At 37.9% G+C, this 20,403-nt stretch overlaps 1 protein-coding gene across 1 annotated transcript in view; it reads left to right on the forward strand.

Moving 5' to 3' along the window:
• The window catches only part of LOC114662800 (BTB/POZ domain-containing protein 2), a 37,304-nt gene that overhangs the window by 12,118 nt on the left and 4,783 nt on the right, over positions 1–20,403 (forward strand). Inside the window, exons 2-8 of the mRNA XM_028816473.2 lie at positions 172–291; positions 503–659; positions 767–872; positions 13,363–13,560; positions 13,649–13,841; positions 14,630–14,717; positions 15,200–15,346. Coding sequence (XP_028672306.2) covers positions 172–291; positions 503–659; positions 767–872; positions 13,363–13,560; positions 13,649–13,841; positions 14,630–14,717; positions 15,200–15,346 — 1,009 coding nt within the window. The remainder of the gene's footprint in view (positions 1–171; positions 292–502; positions 660–766; positions 873–13,362; positions 13,561–13,648; positions 13,842–14,629; positions 14,718–15,199; positions 15,347–20,403) is intronic.

Below are 20,403 nucleotides of genomic sequence, written 5' to 3' on the forward strand. Positions count from 1 at the left end.
TTTTTTTTTTTTTGAAGGAGGACATGGGTATTTCTTTTAATGCCTTTTCCTCATATTCTGGTCATGATTCGGTCTTTCCTGGCCTATGAGAAAACCGCTATATAAATGTAATGAATTATTATTATTAAGAATTCCTTTCACACTCCACTAAACATTTCCTTTCTGTTTCAGGTTTGTGCTGGCAGTGGGCAGTGCTGTTTTTGATGCCATGTTTAACGGTGGGATGGCTACCACTTCCACAGAGATCGAGTTGCCTGATGTTGAACCTGCTGCCTTCCTGGCTTTGCTAAAGTGAGACCCTAACTAGTCTAGTATCTGGCTTGTGTTAGTTTTTGTCCACTATTGGTGGGTGATTATTGTGTATCTTGCTGCTGGGCCAATTTTTACAGCGAGGCCTTCAGGTCCTGTTATGATCCGGGACAGTCCTGGACCTCTCTGCCAGACCATGCTTTTGTTTCCTTCTGTATTTCACCATAGGTCACAACTCCTTCTCATTTATTAGATTCCTGTATTCTGATGAAGTGCAGATAGGACCAGAAACGGTGATGACCACTCTGTACACTGCCAAAAAGTATGCTGTGCCAGCGCTGGAAGCACACTGCGTGGAGTTTTTAAAGAAAAACTTGCGGGCCGATAATGCCTTCATGCTCCTCACACAGGTATGCTGTTTAGGAGAGATTTGAATGTTTGGAATTTGTGACGTCTGGAGCTATAATGGTTTGACACTACAGTCTGCCATCTTTCTTTATGTTATGTTCTGTCCCAGGCTCGCTTGTTTGATGAACCTCAGCTTGCCAGTCTATGCCTGGAGAACATTGACAAGAACACCTCAGATGCTATAAATGCAGAGGGCTTCACAGACATTGATTTGGGTAAGAGGAAGAAAATTTTGTGACAGAAGGTCTTTGAAAATTATGAGGGAGGCACAGTGAGAGGCTATCAGCACTGCCTGTAAAGTCAACATATTGGCTTGAATCTGGACACAACTGCTCTCTGTATAATTCTGTGTTGTGTGATATGTGAGTGCATCCTGTAGGGCTACAACAAGTAATTGGCATTATTAATTATTAAAAACATTAGCAACAATCACTTTCATCGATTAGTTGACTACATCATTAGGCTGACTACATTGTGTCGCTACTTCATTCAATTGTGAATGTATTGAAAAAAGGTATAGTAATCAGGTGCCAGAGAAGACAGTGCAACATAAGAGTTTAGAAACAGTTTACTCTGAACACAGAAAAAAAAATGTTACGAGTTGCAAAATATGTAGGTCTGACCTCATATGGCACAAGAACAAAACAGAGATGCACAGATATTTGAATAGGAAACATACCATTACAGGCTCTGTGGAGGAGGAAAGTTGACTGTTACTTCAGCATTCTGTGATACAGATGCAGGCCTGTCTTACCAGAATCATGGGCTCCTGGGCAAAGTAGTGCACTGGAGCCCATGTTTTGATAGCAAATCAGAAACATACATAGGCATCCCCCATGCTCCTGAGGCCACCATCCAGTGCCCATATGTTAAGACGGCTCTGGATATATGAGTGCAATGTTTGCTAGGCTAGGCATAATGACATGACTCAGTTTGAAGTGAGGAATAATTTGAGTCATAGAACATTCCTCTACAATGTGAATAAAACTTTAGCGTATACGACAGAATTTCATGATAGGCAAATAAAATTATGTGTCATTAGCTACTAGCTAGTAAACATTCACATTTTCACTTGCCAAATTTGGTTGTTTTTTTTTTTTGTTTTTTTTTTTGATGTGGTCACTGCCTAAATTATGGTGCTGCATTATATACTTGCAGACATGTATAACATTAGCGTGTGGGTGTTTGCAAAAAATGGTTGTAAAGAAATGCAAGTCCCTGTCCGAGCAGAAACGGTCTTTTTTTTCAGTCTCTCATGCAAAGGAAATCAAAAACTCCTTGAGAGTGTGGAGTTGAATCTCACAGCACCTCAACCACGACTGAAAGGCCCATCACTCATTCTGAGTCAAAAGATAGGTGCTGGGTGGAAAAGTAAAAGTTCCAGACTATTTACCGTATATACTCGCGCATAAGTCAGGTCTTGAAACCCGAAAAATCCATCGTAAAATCAGACCCCGACTTATACGCCCGTTCAAAAATACACTTAATTTTTTTTTTTATACATCTTCTTGCTTCCTCCAGTCTCGCACCAGTTTCTCAGACACATTATATTTTGTTGCAGTGCAGTTACCAATTTCTTTCACTACTTCAGCGACTTTTAATTTAAAACCAGCTTCATATTTTGTTCTAATCAAACAGTTCATCGTAGATAAGGGATGCTGTTATGATAAAAGTGTATAAGGGTGTAAGATACAAAAAACTCAAAACAGTGCAAACATCGCTTCAGAATAGTTCTGGTATTACTGTGTGGTCACGTAGGCACAATACATAGAAAAAAAGGCCGTGTGCTCTGTGGTTACTCTGTCAGGTGGGCATTAGCATATCATAATCTCTTGGACCAATAGCGTGAGTTTTCTGCATTCGACTTGTATGACCAAAATAATAATTTACCGAAAATTATATGGTAAAATCAAGCCCCGACTTATCCGCGGGAGAACTTAAACGCGAGTATATACAGTAGCTATCGGACTTCAGCTGGCTTTTATACAGTTTGGAAAAAGACATGATAATGTGCAAGTACTGCTGCAGCAAGCCTAGTGTAGCTGGTAAAAGAGACTCTGTGGCAGGATCATACAGTTTCAAACGTGAAAATGTAACGGCACACTAGTGACAGCAAATGATCTGCAGCAGGCTGTGACAGTGTTTTGGCTGCAAACAAATGTGCCAAAGAATCTGCAGTGGTAAAAGGTTTCCAGACACAACAAAGTCAAGTGATGATGCAAAAAAGATAAGAACTTTCAGTAAAATACTCAGTCTATTACTTAGTAAAGAAAGAGCTGAATTGCACACAAATTAAACTGCTTGCTTTGCTGCAAAAGGAAAATAGTCTGGACATTTCCCCAGCATGTGACAACCATGTTGGTTGTGCTGAACTAAATTTTGAACTAATTTCGAACAATACCACAGACTTTCAAAAAAAAAGAAATTAATAAAGTCATGGTGGTGCAACAGATTCTTCTGTGGTGGAATGTGTTTTATTTTGAAGTGTTGGTTTAACGTTATTCTGAATACATAATCCATATGGCCAGTTTAGTGAATTTATTGAAAATTGTTGTGTTTTTAAGGAAAGTTTGTGTGTGCGTGTGTGTGTGTGTACATTGCACAGCCAGAGCCATAAGTGCTACTAAGTGTTTTATTTCTATTTATTACTGTTTATTTTCAATGTATGATTATATAAATGTTTTATAAAAAAAAAGTTGTTAAAAATAGAATTTTTTTATTTAAAAAAAATAACATTTCTGAAAATTTTACACAGACCTGTTTAATTGGTGATTTATGTAGAATTAATTTACGTAGAGTGTCACAAAAGTAGCTATAACAGAGGTATCCATAAACTTAAAGATTTTTGGTTTTGTACGAAAAGTGGTTTTGTTTCCCAGGACAACAGAGGGCTGTAACTCAGTGCTGGATAGGGTTAGTTGACTCTTCTGTTAAAACAGGATGATGCACAGGGGTAACTTAGCTGGGATATTAAAACAGAAGAAGTACAGTGCAGTGCGGGATGATTAAGTTGGTGTAAGAGTTCTTCAGGTCAGTTTGGTTGCAGCAGGAAGTCTTGTTTGGTGGTGTGATGTATCTTAAAATTTTTACTTGCAATGCAGATATGCAAACTTGCTTTTAGATTCCACATGAAGTCCAGAAATTGGTTAGTCATTTACTAGGCTTGCTATAGAGAGCACTTCCCAAAATGTACCTTGTTCAACATGGCAGCATGCGACAGGTGAACGACTATACAGTGTATGTGCCACTAACAGTTTATACATTTATATTTTCATTTTACTACTTCGTTAGTATAGGTGATTAATTTGTGATGGCAATTTCAGCTTTGCTGACTTATTATCCATGCTACTGGTCTTGGGACAAGACATCAATATTGTTAAAACACAAAAAAAACACCAAAACATTTTTTTTCTCATTAATAATTCATGTCAACATACTGTATATATGAAAATTGTTATTATGACGCAAATACTGATACTAATTAAAATGGCTTCATTTACATGGTCACACAAGGTTTAAAAAAAATGCACACTTTTCCTTGAACCTCCTATTTCACTCTTTATTTAAATTTTAGAAGTGTCATATACTTAAAAAGATGTCTGATTTAAAATGGTGCCTATTCTGTCTACGTGTAGAATAGGTGAGAAGATTTCAAACTAAAAATCACACTGGCCTAGTCTAGTAACAGCAACTTCAATAAGCCATTGCCATGTACAAGCACTAAGAGAGACACAAGTTCTATTTTAAATGAAAAAAATACCAAAACTGACACGCAGACTATCGTATTTAAAATCTCTTGTATATATTAAGTATGGGTGATGAATTGGAAATCAAAGGTGAACATTGCTGTGATTATTTTGACCCATGTGAAAAGAAGTCAAATTCTCTCAAATACATGTTTTGAATGGAAAACACAATTTACAACTAAAATAAGCCAGCAGCTTCCCAGTTTGGCTCCCAGTGTTATTTCCTGTACAGATGTGGAACACAATTATTCCTATGACCAAAATATTCTGTCTAAACTTAATATACATTTTGATGCACCTTGCGAAAATTTTTTTCGATTTTCATTCTAAAATATAGAGAAGATCCTTACCTTACCTCAATTGTTTCTATGTTTTGCATGCTAATTTAAATAAAATTGTTTTGTCCTACTCTACAAGACCCGTTTCAGTGGCTAATTTTAGAGGCTGCGATAAACTTTTCTTTATGCCTATATACTTTTCATAATATTCAATTAACATATTAACCTTCAGTCACTAATTATATGGACTGCTGTCAGAAATAAAAAAAAAATACCTTTATTATGTAAAGTTGGAATCATATGACAGGCAAAGTAGGACATTTTCATAAATTTCTTTTTGCCCCCCATCAGGTCATGTGCACATACCAAGAATTGATCAGAGAGCCCATTATTTGAGTGTCACTTAATTTACTAGCTAAGTTTGTGGAAATATTAAATATTATTTTGTATTAAGTAGATATGTTAAACTTTTACCACTAATTGTAATATACCTGTACAGTGTATGTTTTACAACAAGCTTCTCTGCCATCCACCTTTTCCTAAATCCATAAATCCATACTTTACAACATGCGTATAATGAGTATATTTGATACACATCATCGGTATTCTTTTTTATATAAAAAAATAGAGTAAGGAAGATGAGAAACTTACTTTAATAATTAAAAATTATAAGCCTCAGCCTGTTACTCACTGTATTATCAATTTATCAAGCACAGTTTATATGTTTTTTTTTCTTTTAATGGTTTATTGGTAAAATAAAAATATTGAACAAAAAAAAAAAAAAAAAACGTCAAATTACTTGACTTGTTTAATTTCCCCAGTCTAGAACAGGGTTTGAATTCTTGGACTCCATTTGCTTCTCCAAAAAATGGACTACTTTATTTGGATCTTCTTTATATCGATAATTAAACGCACACACACATACTTTTCTTGTTAAAAGTTTAGAGCACCCCCATTTTCCCTTGAAATTTAAGAAGCTCGAGTTTAGTGAATAACCTGAAATAATGCAAAGGTACACTGTAAACTGTCCATTATCCAACCCGCTATATCCTAACTACAGGGTCACGGGGGTCTGCTGGAGCCAATCCCAGCCAACACAGGGTGCAAGGCAGGAAACAAATCTCGGGCAGGGCGCCAGCCCATCGCAGGGCACATACACACCCACACACACCAATCACATACTAGGGACAGTTTAGAATTGCCAGTCCACCTAACCTGCATGTCTTTGGACTGTGGGAGGAAACCGGAGCACCCGGAGGAAACCCACGCAGACACGAGGAGAACATCAAACTCCACGCAGGGAGGACCCGGGAAGCGAACCCGGGTCTCCTAACTGCGAGGCAAACACTGTAAACTGGCCAATGTTAAAAAGGAGGTATGGTCACCAAAGACTGGAAAAGAATGTCTTTTTCAGAATTATAAAAAATTTACCCAAATCTACAACAGAATGAGAAGAGAAGTTTCACAAGACATTAGCTTCAGTCACAGATTAACAGTGGTCCCAGTAAGCATGTGTCACTTAGAATTCGTAAGAAAAGACTTCAAGCTGCAGTTTTTTTTTCTTCTTTTTTTTTTTTTTAATTTTTTTTACATTTTATTGAATTTATTAAAATCAAACTACATTCCATACAAGCAAGTCAAGTCAAACCCCACCCATGAGAAAGAGAGCTAGGCCATCATAGTGAAACTTTGAAATAAGTAGAATAAAAAGGGGAAGAGAATCAGCTTCCTCAATGTAATGCTTATTCTAAAATGTTATTAATTAGGTCCTGCCAGGTTTTTAAAAAGTTTTGCACAGATCCTCTAAGTGAGTATTTATTTTTTTCCAATTTCAACTAGTATGTAACATTAGTTACCCACTGACTGAAAAGTGGAGTGTTAGGATTCTTCCAGTAGAACAAGATTAGACAAGGCAATCAGTCTGTTTGTCCTTCTCCACTTTAAGCCCATCTGGGAGTACACCAAACACATCTGTTAATGGATTAGTAGAGATTTTGTCACCCAGACTGTCTGAAAGGCATTTAAAGATTTTGGTCCAAAATGATGTTAATTTGGTGCACTCCCAAAACATGTGGCCCAGTGAGGTGGGAACTTGATTGCAACGTTCGCAGGTTGGATCTTACCCTGGAAACATTTTGGACAATTGTAAACAAGATAGATGTGTTTGATAGATGATTTTAAGTTGAATGATAGTATACTTTGCGCATATGGAGCTCGAGTGAATTCTGTGCATTGCTGCCTTCTATTTCTGTTCAGAAATGTTGAGTGAGAGATCCTTTTCCCAATGTACTATGGGATTTTTGAAATGTAGGGACTTTAAAATGGTTTTATATATTACAGAAATGCTGTCCGAGTCCTCCAGAGTGGTCAATATTTTTCCCAGAGTAGAAGTACAGTAGGTGGGAGGTGAGGAAAGTTGGGTAGGTTTTGTTTAACAAAGTTTCTAATTTGGAGGTAGTGAAAGAAATGTGTTGCTGGAAAGTTAAATTTGGAGTGTAATTGTTCATAGGATGTGAACACATTGTCTATGTACATACAGATCTCTAAGTGATTTAATCCCGAATGTTTTCCAGACTTTAAAAGCTGCGTACGTTTGAGAGGGAGGAAAAAGGTGGTTCTCGTGCAAAGGTGGCACAGATAAAAGCTTCTTTATCTTAAAGTACTTCCTGCATTGGTTCCATATTCTGATTGAATGAAGCACATTTGGGTTATTAGTATATTGGCGATAACTTGTATTTACTGGGGTACAAAGCAAGGAATATAAAGAAGTTCTGCAGGATTTTATTTCTATTGCGGAACAAGCCTGTGTATGTTCGTCTATTTCTGTCCATGTCCAGGTTTTTATAGTTTGTATGTTTGCCGCCCAGTAATAAAATTGAAAGTTAGGTAGAGCCATGCCACCTTCTGCCTTAGGTCTTTGTAAGTTCATCCTTTGGATACGTGGATGTTTTGAATTCCAAATAAATGAGGTTATGATTGAATCTAACTTCTTAAAAAATGATTTGTTGTTGTATATTGGAATACAGTAATCCCTCACCTATCGCGGGGGTTACGTTCCAGAGCCCCCCCGCGATAGGTGAAATCCGCGAAGTAGCGACCTATATTTATTTTATTATTTATACATATTTTAAGGCTTTATAAACCCTTCCCACACTCTTATAAACCTTTCTCACTCTCTTGTTAACCTTTCCCACGCTCTTATAAACACTTCCTATACTCTTAAACACTTTCTACATTCTTAAACACCTCAGACCAACACTGCACACTGCCTGCACGCAGCGATCAGACGTCAATGTGTCTGCACTCGCTTTGTGAAGGGGGGCAGCTGAACTCACGCTGAGCAGAAATGGACTTTGTGCTGCTTCTGCCAAAATGCCTGCTTGTCGCTCTGCTCGAGGAGTGTGTGTGTGTGTGTGTGGGTGTGTGAGAGCTGAACGCACCTTCGCTCAAACCCCCCCTCCCCGGAAGCGCAGTATGCTCCTGCCACTTCGCATTGTCAAGGGGGTGGGGAGCTGAATGAACGCTAAGGAGAAGTGGACTTTGTGCTGGGTTTGTGCTGCTTGTCGCTCTGCGTGTCAATAATTTAAAAGCCTGTACAATCAGGCTTTTAGGTGTACATCACCAATTTTCCTGTCTCACTGTCTTGTCTTGCGTGAAGTTAAAATGTTTTATAATAGTGAGATGTTACTCATATCCTTAGCCCGACATCCACATATCATATGTGTTAACAAAGTGTGTTTTATAAGTTTACATGTGTTTAAAGCATGTGGGATGGGTATTTTAAGGCTTAAACTAAAAAAATGTTTATTTATATGGTCTTTCTATATCACGGATTTTCTCCTGTTGCTGATGGGTCTGGAACATAACTTCCGCGATAGGCGGGCAATCACTTGTATTTAAAAACCCGCGAAGTCGTGAATCCGCAAAAAGTGAACCGCGAAGTAGCGAGGGATTACTGTACTTTGAAATAGAAAAAGAAGCTTAGGAAGGATATTCATCTTAACAATGTTAATTCTTCCAGCTAAAGTGAGATGAAGGGTAGACCATATATGTAAATCTTGCTTAAATTTTTCCAAGCAGACAGCAAACTTTTGTTGATAAAGAGCTTTATGTTTACTTGTGATATTTACCCTAGGTATTTAAACTGATCTGCGATGATAAAAGGGAAGGTGTCCAATCTAATATTGTGTGCAGGAGAGTTCACTGGAAAGAGTACACTTTTATTCAAACTAATTCAGAGACTGGAAATCTTTTGAAATTCTGTTAGTGCTGTTAGGACTGCAGGCACAGTATTTTGTGGATCTGATATAGCTAGTACCATATCATCTGCATATAGTGGAATTTTCTGTTCAAGTCCTTTTCTGATAATCCCCTTTATCTCATAAGCATTTCGACAGTGAACTGCCAGTGGCTCTATAGCGATTGCAGAAAGCAGTGGTGACAAGGGACATTCTTGTCTAGTACCACATTCTAGTTTGAAGTAGTCTGAAATAATGTTAATGCAAACTGAATCTTCTGGTCTGGTATACAGCAGTTTAATCCATTCACATATGTTTAGATCAAACCCAAATGTGTTGAAAAGATAGTTCCATTCAACCATATCAAATGCTTTTTCTGCATCGAATGATAATAATATCTCCAGGGTCTTAGACTTTGTGGGTGAATATATTGCATTAACACTAGAATTACCAGAGCCTACGAAAAAACTCGTAAATCCGTCCCACCTTAAATCGCGTCTTAAATCCGTTTGCACCTCTCCGCCAGAGTCCTTTGTCATCTAAATGTGCTGATAAACACAACCTACTAGCAGCCAGCTATTCCATCCCCCCACCGACTTAGAACGAATTTCTCCTAGCACATGGCTTGCCTTGATTTGATTATGTGGGATTGAAGTGGAGTTTTAGAGTGGAAATAATATAGCCTTATTTGGAATACACGCATTTCATGTGTGTTCCGTTTCTATAGTAGTCTGTGCAAACACATTTTTAAAACAGAAACGTTTTTCATATTCTAATAGTAAATGACAAAATGTAGGCATAAACTATATAACGTATGAAGCCTGAAGTCCATATATCAAAGAAACACTTTCACAAAAGGTACAAATAAGAGAACATGTGCGCTTTTATTCAAAAATATAACTGCACAAAAAAAAAAAAAAGCCGCGTTAGCATGCCACATTGACAGTCTTACTACAACCGCCGCGGTGGCGTAATGGTATCAGCTCCTGACTGGGAATCAGAGGGTGGCGAGTTCGATCCCGCACGGCTCCACTTCGAGAAGTGAACTGCTCTTATTCTTACAATTTTAGAATAACAACATAAATTTGATTTCAGTCTGTAACAGCCGGTGTAACTTATGATACTGGTAAAGGTTAGCTTTTTTTTTTTTTTTTTAAATTCACTTTTCATTCTCGCAGTCGCATTCAGAACCAATCCATACAACCCCATCTGACACAGCTGTTTTCACATAAATAAAAGTGCACTTTTATTCAAGGCTATAACCGAAGAATAAAGAAAGCAAGTTACAGTTGGTGGTTGATACGACAGCTTGCGTGGTGCAATGCTAAGAACTGCTGATTTCAAGTGACGGTGAGATACGAAGAAGGCAGCTTCGCCAGCGTTTGTGTGTCAGAACCCTTTTGGGGGGTGGGGTCGGTAGTATGCATCGTGGTACACTGCAGACCTATAGCGCGTCTTTATGTCAGATGGGGTTGTATGGATTGATTCTGAATGCGACTGCGAGAATGAAAAGTGGTTATTTTCATGAAGCAGCTTCTCGTTTGTCTTGTGTACATCCTTTATTTCTTTCCTTATATCATTTATATCCTTCTTTATATTATCCTTGAGCTAATTTGACAATTTTGACTAATTTGAGTGGTGGACATTGCCTTCAGCTCAGATAGATCATTTTAGTCTTCCCCAAACTCTGCGGGTGAAATAGCAAGCCCAGTTGCAGCTGATGTTATTGGCTCACGAGGGGTAGATGACAACGCGGAAAGGAAAAGCCTTTTTCAGTTTTACTGAGCCTTCTGGAATTGGCAAATTATCCCGACCCGAATCACTTGCACATTCACTCCCACTTTTGCTCTTGGCTGGGGATGATACAGCAGAGTCAAGTCCCGGGAAATCTGTGTTTTTGCCTATCTATTCCAGGTCAGTCTCTGGCAAGGCCATACCTTGAGCTTGAACTTGTCTGTTTAGATTTGGATGAAGCTTTAGTTGTCTTTTCCTGTTTTTTGGAGTCTTTCGTCTACCACTCATGCTTATATATGCTTGTATATACTGTAATTGAACCAACCCAAACCCACCAGCCCCAAACACTAACCCCCCCAACACGGGTTGACTAAATACAGGATACCTCGGAATTATTTTTAAAAAATCGAAAAAATAACACCGCTGCTAACGGAGTTCCACCTCAGACGTCCATTTCCCATAGCGGACAGACCAACTGCAGTTTTGACAGGTTGAATGGAAGAAAGAAAGCAATTGTTAAAAAATTGTAAAATCAGAAACAGAGGCTTGATTAGCCCAGGCACCACCGGTCTCAATGTACCTTGAAAGTAAATCATAGAACAAATAAATTATTGGAGATATAAATTCTGCACAGGAGTTGTCCTGTGAGGTGCCTATCATGCAAGTTGTTGACTCTCTGGAACTTGTCTTCTGATTCTGCTGTAGCTATGGGACTGCCAGAATTGTTACTGGCAAGTTTTTTTCCAGTTTCCAAGTTCGCATTGATGGTGTAGGAAACACCTTATTTAGCTGTCTTTGCAGTTTCTCTAAAGGAAAGACCTACACTTAGGGTTATAATAGTCTGTCTTTCTTTGTTAGCTGCCCTTTTATCACCATTATTGATAGCAATATACTGTGAAGTATTGTCCAAATAATGCTTCAGAGGGTGTAGTAACGCACAGATTAGTACAACTCTGATTTTATAAGAACAAGAGGTTTATTAGTTATCAACAAAATTTAGGACACACATAGAAATTGTTTGATTCAGTTTTCAAGGCTTCTTTAACTTCCATTGCTTCAGAAAAGCTGTAGGTTGTTAACCCATTATTCATTCATTAAAAAAGGCTTTTTGTATAACTCTGAAAATTACATAATTTTTCACTTTTTGCTAACCTTTTTTTTTTTTTTAACCTCTAGCAGTTTACTGCTAACCTTTGTACCACTTACAGTTATTTACTGGACGTGAATGATCCAAATTACAATAAAAACTTGAAAGATGATGGTCTTTTAAAACTTTTGACTAGTAGTGTTTTAGGTTATAACAGTCTTTATTTTCTGTATTTGTAGTAAGCCAACCTGTCAACAATCTTATATCAGCTTCATTTTGCAGTTACTTATGTATCACTGATAAGCTCCAGTATTAAAAAATAAGGGGTGCCATAAATGGAGAGGTTTTCTAACACCTTAAAAGCAATTATTAGTCTGTTCAGAAGTGTAGATATGTACAGACTTTTAAACATAAAATATACAAAGGAAAATAACTCCAGTTTTGATCAGTAAAATTGCAGGGATCCCCAGTCTTTAGCATAACAAACATCCAAGTCAATGTGACCTCAGTTAACTGCTCCTCCAGCAAGCCGTGTGCCTTCTGCTGTGTACTGTGGTGAAGGTGAGTGCTCTGAATGTGGCTGAAATACAATCCAAGATTCCTTTAATAATCACGTCAGACAAAGAGGCTTTTGAAAACAAGTTGGTATGTGTTTGAAATACAATTAAATGATGACGTAAATAAATCAAACTTGGTTGTGGAATTTAAGAAAGTTTAGCTGGATGGAGAAAAGTTGTCAGTGACTTTCAGGATAAGGTATTAAAAAGGGAAACACTGCTATTAGTAATTTCTCATCGATTCTAAAAGTTAATTTTTTTTGTTCTTATAAATAATTAACTGGGGGCTCCCATCATACATGCAATAAGTGAATTTTTTTTTTGTTCCCTATGTGTGAAAAACATGGGGACCGAAATCTGAGAAGACACTGGTTGGCTTTGGACATCCTTTGTGATTTCTGTTCAGATTACACATTTGAATGTATTTTTCTACTTTCCATATGGAACAAAATAAACACAGTGATATTTGACACTGATTTTCAACTTATCCATACTGAATTCACAACTGTTATGAAATATGATGGCCTGCCTGTCTACTTTGGCGCTCTTTAGCTGTACAATTCAACTCATTTCACTTAGTTTGTGTATTTGTTTTGTCACATGAAAAATTTGTTTATTTCAGTTGCTATGAGACTAAGACAGTAAATTATTTTTATGAGACCAATTCACCTACATTTTGTATAAGACAGAAAATGAATTGTTTTTATCACATCATTTTTTGGATGTACCAATACTTCTATAATTCAATTAAAGGGCAAAACTGGAGCTAAAAGGGGGAAAAAAATTAAATGTGTGTTTTTCTTGTATGAGGACTCCTAAGCACATTGTAAATAATTTGAAACGTCATTCTTTAATGTTCAGTGGGTTTAATGATGGATCAAGAGTACCAGCTAAGCTAATACCCACAATGGCTCGATTCAGTTATCAAAAAATAAAGTCTATAAACATTTCTTTGGTAATAAAACACCTTTTCTCATGTGAGAACTAAGTATAATGTTTGCAGTTTGGTGAGTTTCTTTTTCCATGAGAGGCTTTATTGTGATTAATGTGTGCTCCTCACTTCAGATACACTGATGGCTGTCCTTGAGAGGGACACCCTTGGGATCCGTGAGATCCGGCTGTTCAATGCTGTAGTGCGCTGGTCAGAGGCCGAATCTCAGCGGCAGCAGCTGCCAGTGACGCCAGAGAACAAGCGTCGGGTACTGGGCAAAGCACTTTCTCTCATTCGCTTCCCACTGATGACAATTGAGGAGTTTGCAGCAGGTGAGTGGTGAGTCAGTCATGAAGGTGCTTGTCTGGGGAGAGGGTTGCTGCCTTTTTGTGCTGACGCTATCTCAACTTCATGATGTAGGTCCTGCTCAGTCTGGCATCCTGACAGACCGGGAAGTGGTTAGCCTATTTCTCCACTTCACAGTGAACCCCAAGCCCAGAGTGGAGTTCATTGATCGGCCGCGATGCTGCCTGAGAGGCAAGGAGTGCAGCATCAACCGCTTTCTACAGGTGGAGAGCCGTTGGGGTTACAGCGGGACCAGTGACCGCATCCGGTATGTGAAGGCCCCAGCTTGTCTGAAAGGTGATCTGAGCTGTGTCCATTTTTTACTGCCGTTGTTGGTTCATGTGGCTTTTATGGGCGTTTAAACTCGACTTCAGAAATATATCATCCAAACACTGATGTCATGTTAATGCATATATGTTATCCATTTATGATTTATGTTCTTACTATTTATATCTTCAGTATGAAATGTTCCTTGGGGAAAGGTCAAAGTCTTTATTCTGTGACGTTGGACCCCTTATGATCACATTACGTCAGTCTCTTGGTTATGCAGAAGATCTTATATGATGGTAATCTGCTGCTGTTGTGAGATTGTGCAGCAGTAAGCACCATTTCTTTACAGTGTGTCATTTGAGAGAGTGAGTGAGTAAGAGAATGGCAGCTACTCCTGTGCTAACACCCCATTACTCAAGACATTCACAGTGCAAAAGCAGGACATTTGCTAGTTAATAGTATGCTGTTATCCAACTTTCAAGCATTCAATTAGTGTCAACAGATTTTTCAAGGAGGTAAAAGCAATGCCTCGTTGTCTTCTGTGAAATGTTAGCATTTCCATGTGCACACAACAAGCAACCACTATTGTAATCAGTCATTATGTAACTGTTGCAACACTTACATGTATGTTAAAAATCTGTCCGTTCCACCAAATGTAATTTATAATAGCTTTGAAAGCCTAGTATAAATGAGGCCTTGGTGCTGAACTCATCTTAAGCACATAACATTAGAACAGCATAGAGAGTCTGGAATTAAACATTTCTGTCTGTCCTTCCTGTCCTGCAGGTTTTCTGTAAATCGACGAATATTTATTGTAGGATTTGGTTTGTATGGCTCAATCCATGGCCCCACAGATTACCAAGTCAATATACAGGTGAGTTGCGGCCTCTGTTTACATGATGAGAATAACTGACACTTCATAAGCAAATGTTTGCTTGTCGAAATATTTTTTAAAAAGTGGTTTCTGCCATTGTTTTCAGTGTGCTCCACTAAGCAAAACCCTGCTGCTTATTTCTTAGAAGCCAGCTGCCTTTAAGATACAGAACTGATAAAACAAAAATCAATGTCACTGTCATTTAAGCATATTGTACAATTAGTATTGTGATGTTGCATCCATCAGTTTTATATTCTGTGTTATGAGTGTGCTTCCTCTCAAAGATACAAGTTAGTTAACAAGGTTCTTTAGAGAATAATTTCATAATTGCATCTCTGTCCTGTACACTTGCCCTTCAGGTATAGTTGTCTCAATCCACAAGCTGCCTTTTGCCATTTCAAGCTTGAAATGGCTCCCACTTCACATGTCTTCTTTGTTCTGTTCATTAATGTTAGTTTGTGTCCTTGCTCTCTCTTGTTCAGATCATCCACACAGACAGCAACACCATCCTAGGTCAAAACGACACTGGCTTCAGCTGTGATGGCTCATCTAATACCTTCCGAGTCATGTTCAAAGAACCTGTGGAGATTCTGCCCAATGTTAACTATACAGCCTGTGCCACACTCAAGGTAGGAAAAATTTTATATGAAATATGAGGGCATAAGCAAACCAACTGACAAACATGCAACAGCCTGTTAGTCTGATATTCAAATTTAAATGAGCTTTATTGGCATGGATTACATAAAGTTGGATTAATAAAGTTGTATTCAATTGTTTCAACAGTTTAAAACACTTGAAATACTTGAACAAATATTAGTTTGTTGTTATCTTTAAAAATCTGACAGAAGCTCAAGTGGCCAGCTCAAGCCGGTGTAGTTCAGCTATATTAGTAGAAGCTCAAGGTCATATTTTATAGTTTTAGTGATAAGATAGATGGTCAGAGACATAAACAAGAAATACTTTTGTTGGTTATATATACTTTGGTAGGTGTTGGCAAATTGTTATAAGCAACATTTATAACAGGCAAAATAATTTGTAGTTTCCACTTTTGGATGTAATTGTGTAGGAAAGTTAAACACTAATGTAACAAGAAAAAAACTAAAATGAAATAAAAAAAAAGATAACAAGGTCTTAAGAAATTGCGAAATATGGTATATAGAGATTGCTCTCGCATATTAATGTGCTTGCCCAGAAACCGGTGTCTAAGGTATTGCTCTGTAAATTTCAAGGTTGCTGATTCAATCCCTGCCACTGACTTTGGCTGTTTGAACCTGGGAAAGTCAGTAACCCTGCCAAGGGCACAGCTGCACAAACACTGAAACAATTGCACCATTGTGATTTATATATCACTAATTAAAGTGTCAGTTAAATAAATATACATTTAAATGTGGTTAATGTCAGAGCTAGGGTATCTTATACATCCAGAATGGCCTTTTTAATGAGGCAGAGTCTGTCCTGTTTACTCTGCTCCTTGTATGCTCACTGCCTGTATCATTCTGTAAAAGATAGAAAGGTCAAATAATGACAGGACACTTGGCCTAACTGTTACTACTATTAAGTAAAGTTAATGTAGCAAAATAACTTGGGGCCCCATAATTCTATAGATGGGGTTTCCAGCGTTTGTTTTAATGTAATCTAACTTTAAATTTTCAAGGATAACAAAATGAGCAGTGGCCATTTTGTCCGTTGAGATTTTTTGATTGACTAAAGGCTAAGTTGTCCCAATATCTCATTTACATACTTTTTAAAAGCTCTTAAAGATTATTCCTTAACTACATGACATGATCATTTTTTCCACAAACCTTTACTTCTCAAACTAGTTCTTGAATGTAACTTCCACCAGCATCCTTAAGGCCGGGTTTATACTTCACTTGATACGTGCTCCTGCAGATGGCACAGAAGATGGTATGTGAGACCTTTAAAATGTATCGTGTCATTGTGATGGGGAATACGCAACGCTTGAATATAAAAGCACCACAAATGCATTTGTTTGTTGGCATTTTGCTTAATGACATCGAACCATTCATCAAACATCGAAGCGCGCACATCGATCCTCAAATCAGCTTTCTGTCACATGTAGATAGTAAGCACAGACTCTGACGTTACATTCCGACTTGATAACACTGCACCCCGACATAATTTTCTGATGCTGTTAAAGGCTAAAGAGGTTTAATTCTCGTATCTTTTCAGGGTAGAATATATATTTTACAACTTGGGATATGGTAGGCGTCTCTACACAAGCTTCTAGAGCTTCTGTGTCTTATTTGTATCATGGTGACCGGAATTCCGTGCAGGACTACAGTCTCACTGGTGCACCATAGAGTCGGAGCATAATGTCACTTGATTTTTGCTGTAGTTAACAGTTTTTAGAGTATAACCCAACGTGTCATTTATATTCTTAATTGCTTGTGCACATTTCTTAGGCAGTGATGATGTTACACCAATATAAACTCCTAAATTCTTTCCAGAGGTTGTTTATTGTTGGTTAGCATGATCTAACTTTTGATTATAATTCTCTTTTTGCTTATATGTTAGAATTTCTATATTAAATTGCATTTTCCATGTGCAGATCCAGTTTAAATTATTGTGAAAGGCTACCTATGGATAAGTTTAAGTCAATCCAAGTCATATTTTTTGTAATGTGCACGTAGTACAATGAAATTTTTACTTGCATGTCACCTCAGAACAGTTGACAATAATACAATAAATAATAAATAGAAAGTATACCTAGCATGCAGCATATATACACTATCAGTTAAAATTTAGACCCTTATTTTTACAGTGTTTATTGAAAGTTAAGCAGTTCAAGGTAAACAGAAAAGATATAAAGAACTGTCTGAGGTTTAAAAAAAATATATAGGTTACAAAAAAACTGAAAAATAATGTCATTTTCAGAGTTATACAAAAATATGTTCTAAAATTTCTCACCAACACTGTATTTGTGTATGAGTGTATGTATGTGTGTGTGTGTGTGTATATATATATATATATATATATATATATATATATATATATATAATACAGTGCTGTACTAAAGTTTTAGGCAGGTGTGAAAAAATGCTGTAAACAAAGAATGCTTTCAGAAATATAAATAACGATTGTTTATTGTTATCAATTTACAAAATGCAAAGTGAGCGAACAAAAGACAAATCTAAATCAAATCAATATTTGGTGTTCCTACCTTTTGCCTTCAAACCAGCATCAATTCTTATCGGTCCACTTGAACAAAGTCAGGGATTTTGTAGGATTCTAGTCAGGTGTCTGATCAGCCAATTCTACCAAACAGGTGCTAATGATCATCAATGTCACACGGAGGTTGAAACACAGTCATTAACTGAAACAGAAACAACTGTGTAGGAGGCTTCAAACTGGGTGAGGAACTGCCAAACTGTGCTACCAAGGTGAGGTTGTGGAAGACAGTTTCATGTCATGGCGAGATTGAGCACAGCAACAAGACACAAGGTAGTTCTACTGCATCAGCAAGGTCTCTCCCAGACAAAGATTTCAAAGCAGACTGGGGTTTCAAGATGTGCTGTTCAAGCTCTTTTGAAGAAGCACAAAGAAACGGGCAAAGTTGAGGATCGTAGACGCAGTGGTCGACCAAGGAAACTTATTGCAGCAGATGAAAGACACATCAAGCTTATTACCCTTCGAAATCGGAAGATGTCCAGCAGTGCCATCAGCTCAGAACTGGCAGAAACCAGTGAGACCCAGGTACACCCATCTACTGTCTGGAGAAGTCTGGCCAGAAGTGGTCTTCATGGAAGAGTTGCAGCCAAAAAGCCATACCTCCGACGTGGAAACAAGGCCAAGCGACTCAAGTATGAGTCACGAAAACATAGGAACTGGGGTGCAGAAAAATGGCAGCAGGTGCTCTGGACTGATGAGTCAAAATTTGAAATATTTGGCTGTAGCACAAGGCAGTTTGTTCGTCGAAGGGCTGGAGAGCGGCACAATAATTAGTGTCTGCAGGCAACAGTGAAGCATGGTGGAGGTTCCTTGAACGTTTGGGGCTGCATTTCTGCAAATGGAGTTGGAGATTTGGTCAGGATTAATGGTGTTCTCAATGCTGAGAAATACAGGCAGATACTTATCCATCATGCAATACCATCAGGGAGGCGTATGATTGGCCCCAAATTTATTCTGCACAGGACAACGACCCCAAACATACAGCCAAAGTCATTAAGAACTATCTTCAGCATAAAGAAGAACAAGAAGTCCTGGAAGTGATGATGTGGCCCCCACAGAGCCCTGATCTCAACATCATCGAGTGTGTCTGGGATTACATGAAGAGACAGAAGGATGTGAGGAAGCCTACATCCACAGAAGATCTGTGGTTAGTTCTCCAAGATGTTTGGAACAACCTACCAGCCGAGTTCCTTCAAAAACTGTGTGTAAGTGTACCTAGAAGAACTGATGCTGTTTTGAAGGCAAAGGTGGTCACACCAAATATTGATTTGATTTAGATTTCTCTTTTGTTCATTCACTGCATTTTGTTGATTGATGAAAATAAATGATTAACACTTCCATTTTTGAAAGCATTCTTTGTTTACAGCATTTTTTCACACCTGCCTAAAACTTTTGTACAGTACTGTATGTGTGTATATATATATATATATATATATATATATATATACATATATAAAATATGTAGTGGTACCTCGGTATACATCCTGTTTGGACCTGAAAAATTTTGCTTGGTATATGACCTTTGTTTGGAATATGACTCGCATGCTAGAACACCGCGCACTACCCTTCTTTACCTCTCTCGAGACAAAGCCACGACTGCCCACGAGCGTCAGTATGCTAGTTGCTAGCATTCAGTGAACAACCCGCGCTATAACTCTATGTGAATTTTCATGTGATTTTGTATTTTTTCGCGTAAATTTGAATTAATTGTTGAAAGTATGAATGTGGCATGCGTATCCAGGACATGGCTGCTGCATACCATATGCTGAGAACGACGGTATCTACAATTGTGAAAAGCAAAGATGTTATTAAAAAGTAAAGTGAGGTTAAATTTTCATTTATTTCATATAATTGCTTTTGTATTTACAGTCATGGCCAAAATTATCGGCACCCCTGGAATTTTCCCAGAAAATGCACCATTTCTCCTAGAAAATTGTTGCAATTACAAATGTTTTGGTATACACACGTTTATTTCCTTTATGTTCATTGGAACAATACAAAAAAAGAGAGAAAAAAAAGCCAAATCTGACATCATTTCACACAAAACTCAAAAACCGGACTGGACAAAATTATTGGCACCCTCAACTTAATATTCAGTTGCACGCCCTTTGGAAAAAATAACTGAAATCAAGTGCTTCCTATAACCATCAACAAGCTTGTTACACCTCTCAACTGGAATTTCTGACCACTCTTCTTTCGCAAACTGCTCAAGGTTTCTCAGATTTGAAGGGCGCCTTCTCCCAACAGCAATTTTGAGATCTCTCCATAAGTGTTCAGTCGGATTTAGATCCGGAGTCATTGCTGGCCACTTCAGAACTCTCCAGCGCTTTGTCTTCAACCATTTCTGGGTGCTTTTAGAGGTATGTTTGGGGTCATTGTCCTGTTGGAACACCCATGACCTCTGACGCAGATCCAGCTTTCTGACACTGGGCCCTACATTGCGCCCCAATATCTTGTGGTAGTCTTCAGATTTCATGATGCCTTGCACAAAGTCAAG

Source organism: Erpetoichthys calabaricus, chromosome 12, assembly GCF_900747795.2.
Source record: "Erpetoichthys calabaricus chromosome 12, fErpCal1.3, whole genome shotgun sequence".
NCBI classification, from domain to species: domain Eukaryota; kingdom Metazoa; phylum Chordata; class Cladistia; order Polypteriformes; family Polypteridae; genus Erpetoichthys; species Erpetoichthys calabaricus.